The sequence below is a fragment of the Sceloporus undulatus genome, chromosome 2, assembly GCF_019175285.1.
Source record: "Sceloporus undulatus isolate JIND9_A2432 ecotype Alabama chromosome 2, SceUnd_v1.1, whole genome shotgun sequence".
NCBI lineage: Eukaryota > Metazoa > Chordata > Lepidosauria > Squamata > Phrynosomatidae > Sceloporus > Sceloporus undulatus.
Genome location: NC_056523.1, coordinates 143,673,161 through 143,681,229, shown reverse-complemented (window position 1 = coordinate 143,681,229; position 8,069 = coordinate 143,673,161). Strand labels below are relative to the sequence as shown.

The window sequence follows — 8,069 nt, the reverse complement described above, 5'->3', positions numbered from 1 at the left end:
TTTGGTGGTGGTTGATCCCCAAGAATTTCTTTGGTGGTGGTTGATCCCCAAGAATTTCTTTGGTGGTGGTTGATCCCCAAGAACATCCTCAGGGGAATGCCCTTCCAACCTCTAGATCCCTCCAGGATGGTCACCACAGATGCATCCATGACAGGCTGGGGGTCCCACTATGGTGACCTCTGGGTTCAAGGTGGGGTACACTCTCTCCAGATCTCTTTGCCACTCCAGAAAATGTGCAGTGTCCAGTGTTCTGAACCAAAGCAGACTGGGAAAGAGGCTCCCTAGGAGACACCTTCCTTCTCACTTGGAGCCGTTGCTTCCTCTACGCCTTTCCCTCACTCCTGTTAGTGGCAAGAATTGTGGCCAAGATGACCGAGGACAGATCCAATGCCATTCTGGTGGCCCTCTATTGGCCAAAATAACCTTGGTTTGCCCCTCTACTCCATCTGTACAGGGGGCAATACCTTGAGCTTCCGAGCTGGCCAGACCTTCTCTCCCACGCCAAATCTTCTTTCCCACAGTCTACGCACGACAGCTTGGAGGATCTGGCCTTGACAGCCCCAGAACCTCTGCGAGTTCCCTCCACTTCCAGGAAGGACTTTACGTAATGGTCTTACTCTTAGAAATAGAAGCGTTTCTGTGCCTTTGTCCAGCATTACCGGCTTGATTTCAGGTCTCGTTGGGCTGCGAGATTTGACCATGCTGTTCTTTCTTCAATTCTGCAGTGGCCTTCCCACCTGCCACAGGTAAGCTTTTTAGTCACCATACTGTGTGAGGCACAGAGACCACGAAGAAGAAGAAGAGGTTGTTTACACGTAACTTGGTTCTTCGAGTGGTCATCTGTGCCCTCACACAAACCCATCCTAACTGCCCTCGGTCAGGTCCCTGCTAAGTTTCTTGTAGCGGAGTTGAATTGAAGGAGGAGCTAGATTGGCGGGATTGGGCATGCTGATTACACTGGCGTGGGCGGGAACAAATGACCACTCGAACAACCATAGTTACAAGTAAGCACCCTGTTCATGTGGTTACTGTCCTTCTGAGAATACTACTCACTATGCTATTTTTTCTCCCTTTCCCTGTTGTTTTTGACAGTTGGTGCTCTGAGGGTCTTTGTGAAAAGCCACCTTGCAGATCCAGAAATACCATTTTATCTGTGTAAGTTCAGATTTACTTTTTATAATTTTAGACTCATCATCCCTAGATCCACTGCCACTATCTTGACCAGGTGATATAATTTCACTAACCTCATATTTTAATGGCTATGTAACTGGTCTTGGGGTAGTTTCAGACACATTTGTCTCTTTATCCGCCCTCCCTTCCTTTCCTCAATCAGCTCTAGAGTTTGTTTGTTTTCTCTCCTTAATGAGAGTTTTGTGTTTTACTGTAGTCATTACACCTCCCAGATCCATTCTGACTGACGACAGATTGACCCTCTTCCAGGTAATGGCTTTGTCCACTATTCTGCGTGTTCAGTTGTCTTTATTACAACGTACCTTATACAGTTTTGTTTTTAAGAGTATGAATAATATTTTTGTAGCTGTATGCAAAACCCAAGACAGATGGATTCTTTGGCTGCAGAGCATAAGTGGCTTTAGTTACCTTTCCTTGTGCTGTTAGGTGTTGTGCGGCCATCTTATAGTGGATTGCACAAGGTTCTGGCAAAACTCTTTCCTTTGCAAGTGGGCCATAATGCAAATCTGCTACCAAAACTTACCTAAGTCTGAACAGGGGAAAGCAATATGGATTAGAGTAGCAGGATGCATGACTTGCATGACAGAAAGGAGAATGAGCAGCTATATTCTCTGTTGTGATAATATAAGATGAAGATTGCAATCCTGCGCACACTAAACTGGGAGTTAGTATCACTGAATACATATGATAGGATGTATAGGGTTTGTTTGTGAGTAACTTTGTGAAACAGGTAATCAGATCTAGGATATAGATGCCATGTGTTTGATAATAAAAATGTAATAATCAGCAGTTGACTTCAACTAGTATTCATGTAGTAAGGTAGAGTTACCTCTGTCATCTGTTTGAGACTTCCAAAACGTAACTGAAGCATGAATATCATCTAGTTGAATGTGTGCTCAGAAATAAGTCCCACACTGTTCAACAGGGTTTGCTCCCAGGTAAGTAGTACATCTGAGTTTGCAACTTGGATCTTTTTACCCTTGAAGCAAGGCAATTAAAAGAAAAGCAGAGGAAGCAGGGGCTAAGTGGGCCCATAATTTTTACTAATATTTATTTGGAAAAGGCACAAAGAACATTAAATAAAAATGTTTACAGTCTTCTCATTGATTATTTTCAATGTTATGATTATTATGTGCTGCCCGCATAAACAGATTTCATTGCAGGTGGATAGAGGCTATGTAAGGGAATTAGGTTGTTGCCTTCCAGTCAACCCAAATTATCTGTAGTTTTCAAAAGTCAGTTACCATCACCTTCTTTGGAAAAAGATCAACTTTGACAGTGTAACAACTGTCTTCTGAATTCCTGAATAACTTGAAATATATCTTATATGAACGGAAATGTCTGGAAACCATACCCTGTGAGCAGTAACCTAGGGAGCTGGGCATGTTTAGCCTAGAGAAGAGACAATTAAAAGGTGATATGACAGCCCTGTTTAAATATTTGAAGGGATGTCACAGTGAAGATGGAATAAGCTTGTTTTCTCCTGCTCCAGAAACTAGGACGCAGAGCAATGGATGAAAACTATAGGACAGGAGATTCCACCTCAACATTAGGAAGAACTTCCTGACAGTAAGAGCTGTTTGACAGTGGACCACACTCCCTCAGGGAGTGGTGGAATCTCCTTTGGAGGTTTTAAAACTGAGGCTGGAAGGGTGTCTGTCAGAGGTGCTTTGATTGTGAGTTCCTGCATGACATTGGGTTGAATCACATGGCCCTTGTGGTCTCTTTCAACTCTATGTTTCTATGAATGACTAGAGGCTTTTCCAAATCCAAAGCCAGTCATGGAAAATGGTATTCAACGGTGTGATATGGATCAACTTTTTGGAAAGGCACAGATAGTTTCAAAAGGAAATGTGAGTTTCTTTATAACAAGTGTATCACAAGCATTTGTGCTTCATGTATAGGAACATTGTCTCCTGTTACTAGTCCCTTCTTTGTGGTTCATGGAATCCAAAAAGCTTGTGCTGATTATCAGTGCTGAGGATCACTGAAATGACTTTCTTCCATTTCCCCTTTCTTGAGGGTAATTTTACAGCTTCTCTAAAATTTCTCCCTGTTATAGGTCTGTGCAACCCTGTTCTACCCCCCTCTTTTCCGCCCTTTGATCTCCTTGTCCCCAGGCTTCAGACAAGAGTGCACCCCCTTTCAAGTGAACAGTCTGTCTGTCTCTTGGGAAGTTTCAAAATTTGTTTTCTTGATTTGTAGGATGAATCAGAGTGACAAGGAGCCTTGCACAAAAATATTTTGCCAGAACTAGCTGTTGTCTTGTTAGTGTTGTTTAATGAATATAGAATGGAAGTAAAAAAGGTTTAGCCAACAAACTGACACTGTAGCTTTTTTGCCCAGAGGATCATTAGACAGGACCAAAAATGTTATTTGTAGGATATAATGTTTGTTGTTGTTGTGTTCCTTCAAGTAATTTCCAACTTAAGGCAACCCTAAGGTGAACCTATCATGTTTTTTTACCCAGGGTCATTTAGAGGTTGACAGGTCATACAGAGTGCAACAGGATTCTGTTTGCTTAGTATATGTCAGAGTCTTTCAAACGGTCTATTGAATTAGGAAAGGATTATACTCTGCTGAAATTGTTTATAATGGAGCTTTTGAGATTCCATAGCTTCCTGGCTAGGCCATGTGGATGAGACACAAGTGCAGCTGCTTGCAGAGCACTGAAATGTGTGAAGAGTGATACCATGGCTACCTGTGTTCATACTTGAAGCTGCCCCTTTCTGAAAAACCTTAGCCAAGAAATTAAGGTTAAAAAAAAACCCTGCAGGCCTGTCTCTGTTTGATTTACTAATATGCTTACCTTGGCCTCTTTCTCCCTGACTCACTGGGACCATGCACTTTTGTTATGGGTGTGCTTTTATTGTTCATGGCAGTTGATTCTATAGCCCAAGCATGATGTAGTGGGCAGCTGGAATTTCTGTTGTCTTGAGGGCCTTTTTGTATGATCAAAGTACAAACAACTAAACTTTTAATTTTTGCATGCCTTTGCAAATCTCTTTCCAGTACCAATATGTGTCAGACCAGGGACCAAGGGGAGGAGTAGGCAGGAAGCAGGGTGGGTAGGATTTGTATGGCTCTTTTCCATGTTTTTTTTAAAACTGATTAGATAAGTGTTCCAGTGAAGGAAGGGAAAGCATTTAGCCTTTAAAGCATTTTTTTTAAATCTCCAGTTAAAAGTTCAAAAAAGTGCCAGGCCATTCCTACAAACATAAAGGAGGGAGGGAGGTAGGTTTTAGTGTTGTGTACCATATATACTCATGTATAAGGTGACCTCATGTATAAGTCAAGGACAGGTTTGGGGGCAAAATTATGGATTTTGATATGACCCATGGATAAGTCAAGGGTAATGCCTAGGGGCATGTGACAAAGTGTGTAAAGGATTAAGCAAGGGAAAAGGATGCCAAAGAACTACAGGCATAACTATTTGTTCTCACCTTAAAGGTTGGATGAATGTAAGAAAGGAACCATACCAAATGGTGGTTATGCAATGTGTGGGGGGAGCAACCAGGCATCAGCGGGACTAGGAAAAGGTGTATATATCAAAAAGAATGTAAGTAAAGGCAAGAGTCCCCTTTGAGGGGAAGTACCAAAGAGCTGTTGCCACTGGTATTTTCCCACCCCAGCATTCAAAGAGGTCAGAAGTGGTGCTCTCGGTGAGAGAGTAGAGGTGGCTGGTGCTTCTTTTAGGTGGGTTCACTAAACTCTCTCATTTAGCCTCGACTCAGAAATTTCAGAATTTTCCATTAATGTATTTAATACAAGATTCAAAGACATATGAAACAACTCCTCTGCTTCAGACTTGTTTTTTCCGCCCCAAGACAGCAGGAGTTTTTCTCTGTTTCTGTACCTTCCTACCCCTGTTCTGATGCTGCTGTATGGCAAACTGCCTCTGAAAATGAGAGTCGTAGGCTTTCATGGCTGGCATCCATAGTTTTTTGTGGGTTTTTCGGGCTATGTGGCCATGTTTTAGAAGAGTTTCTTCCTGACGTTTCGCCAGCATATATGGCTGGCATCTTCAGAGAATGCTTGCCTGGAAAAAGTGTGTGTGTGCGCGCGCGCGTGTGCACGCACACACACACACACACACTGTGTGAGCCTGGCAGGAGTGATTTGCATGTGTATTGTTCTGTGCTGATGGCAGGCCTCAGGCTGGGAGGCTAATGCAAAAGAGGATTAGTGTCTGCTAATTGGTGATTATCCAATTATCTGCTGGGATAGCCCCTGACTCTGAGTGGTTTCCTACTCAGTAAAACCCAGAGAAGTGAAGACAAGTAGCCACCAAAAGGGAATGTATTTATACCATACGTCAAAGGAATTCACAGACAGAATAGGCAAAGTAGTGAGGAAGCACAACCTTCAAATGGTTTACAAACCGATGAAGAAAATCCAGCAAATGCTTCACTCAGCCAAGGACCAGAGAGACCCTCTCACAGCCTCAGGAGTTTATCGCATACCAGGCAGCTGTGGACAAGTCTACATAGGGACCACCAAACGCAAGGAACACAAGAGACACTGAAGGCTGGGCCAGCCAGAAAAATCAGCAGTAGGAGAACATGCCACAAACCATCCTGAGCATAAAATACTGTTTGAAAACACTGAAATTCTAGATCATGTCAACCACTACCATGTCAGGATGCACCAGGAAGCCATTGAAATCCACAAACATCTGGATAATTTCAACTGGAAAGAAGAAACCCTTAAAGTGAACAAAATTTGGCTACTAGTCCTGAGGAATAGTAAAATAAGGACTCAGCAAATGCAAATGGGAAACCACTCAGAGTCAGGGGCTTTCCCAGCAGATAATGACCACCAGTTAGCAGACATTAATCCTCGTTTGTAGTAGCCTCCCAGCCTGAGGCCAGCCATCAGCACAGAACAATACACATGCAAATCACTCCTGCATTCCCAGGCTCACACACAGTGTGTGTCTCCACTTTTTCCAGGCAAGCATTCTCTGAACATGCCAGCCACAGATGCTGGCGAAACGTCAGGAAGAAACTCTTCTAGAACATGGCCACATAGCCCGAAAAACCCACAAAAAACTATGTTTTAAAACACAGTTTGTAAATCAGATACAGTATCTGAAGAGAAAAAAAGTAAAGAATTGTACTGATTGACTAGTGGGATCCTCTTGTGTGATCTTAGGCATCTTTTTGGATCATGGCTAACAGAAATGTGACTTTCCATTGCTGTTGGACTGTACACAACAAATGAAAATAATGAATGATGAAGAAAGACCCTAGAGGCCATTTAACACCTGAGCCTGGCCTCTGTTCAAACACGAATACGGCCCCTTGGTGCCGGAACAGAAGGATCTGTGCTTTTGTTTCTGAGTCACTTAGTGTCATCTTGTTAGGAGCAGCTAGTTCAGTGTCTTCCGTTTATTTTTATTATTATTTTTTTGTTCAAATTCGTCTTCAAAGCCACTGAAGATATTTTAATTAATAGCAGAAGTGCTGGTAGAAAGATCCCCTGTGCCTTTGAACTGGGCAACTTTCCCACTCATTGGAAAAGCAGCTCCTCCTATCTTTCCTTGCTTTGTGCCATCTTGGCTGCAGCTGCCACCCAACGCGATTTCTGATTCCCACACACTTGTCATGGTGGTAAGATGAGGAAATAAAGTTTTCCATGGGACCCTGAGAAGCTTACAGAGAGGAGGCAAAGCCAATCTGGCGTTCTGATTAAACTACTGATTAAGATCTATATCTGAAAAGCAAGAGCTTCTTTGAACTCCCTGGCTCTTTTTAGGACAAACAAAGTCTGTAATGGAGTTTTAACCAGCCTTCCCGTGTTTTAATCAAGGTGCAGTAAAACCTTCGTTTAATTGTGAGGAAAATGTTAATTTTTCTTCAGGATTCTACGTGAGAGGGAAAACATGAGAGAGACTATCTGATGAACAGACTAACTTACTCTACACTGTAATTCTGTAAAACAGACAACTCTCTTCAGACCTTATACACAGTGTCCTTGCCATGCCTGAGTGCATACGCTTTATGTGTCAAGTTCTTAGTGCGGGCTTCTTTTATAGAATCTGACCACCCATGGAATCAATCAAGTTGTGCGGCAAAACATTTTTCTTGATCCTGCATCACTTTCTGGAGCATCTCTCTCTCATTCACTTTATTTGTATACTGCCTTTCCATAAACAATATGTTCAAAGGAGTTCACAACAAAGCAAGGCAGAAAATTAGTAATGCATCCCTTTTGAAGTAAAATCAAAATGGTTTCATAACTAATATGCAATAAAGCACGAATAACAACACAGTTAATTATAAACAATTTAATTGAGAGCTGAAACAGAAGAAAATATCCTTTCGGCCTGGCTTGTTAGCAGTAGGAGAGTGTGCCTTTTAAATTAGTTTTAAGTGCTACCCCTGAACATGGCTATCTTTGCTTGAGGCACATTTTGAAATGCACCTTTAGTTTCTTGTTCTTTGGACTTGCCTTTTTTAGCACTGATTTTTCCATTGTCACTTCATATGTAACTGAGAGCTGTTTAACTTATTAAATTCCTCTTTCTGTAGTTTTTTGAACGTGTTGATCAACATGTTCTAATTTACTTTATGGCCTTCTCACCCATGCACCCCACTGAGGCACACTGAGTTGCTCCCCTTTTGCCCTATTTGGAGTTTAATGCATACAGTGGTGTACCAAGCACACCCTCCATTTGGATTCCTGAGTTTTTTATGTTCTATATAAATATCCCTTTTGCAGTTGATTTTAGCCAGCATGATTGGATACCAAAGTGTTTATAGTGTGTGTCTACTTCAAAGTAATCCCCATTGAGTTCATGGAAGTGAGTGAGCAGAAACCTCAGGTAACTGATTGATTTCACTGGTATTATTAATGTATATTCTCCAAGCAGATTA

The 8,069-nt window shown here is 42.1% G+C and overlaps 1 protein-coding gene across 3 annotated transcripts in view; it reads left to right on the top strand.

Moving 5' to 3' along the window:
• The window catches only part of ASPSCR1 (ASPSCR1 tether for SLC2A4, UBX domain containing), a 138,205-nt gene that overhangs the window by 99,063 nt on the left and 31,073 nt on the right, over window positions 1–8,069 (top strand). For 2 of the 3 annotated variants that reach the window (XM_042449345.1, XM_042449346.1), the window contains exons 12-13: window positions 1,093–1,155; window positions 1,388–1,440. In XM_042449345.1, coding sequence (XP_042305279.1) covers window positions 1,093–1,155; window positions 1,388–1,440 — 116 coding nt within the window. The remainder of the gene's footprint in view (window positions 1–1,092; window positions 1,156–1,387; window positions 1,441–8,069) is intronic. The other variant, XM_042449348.1, reaches the window with a different exon arrangement.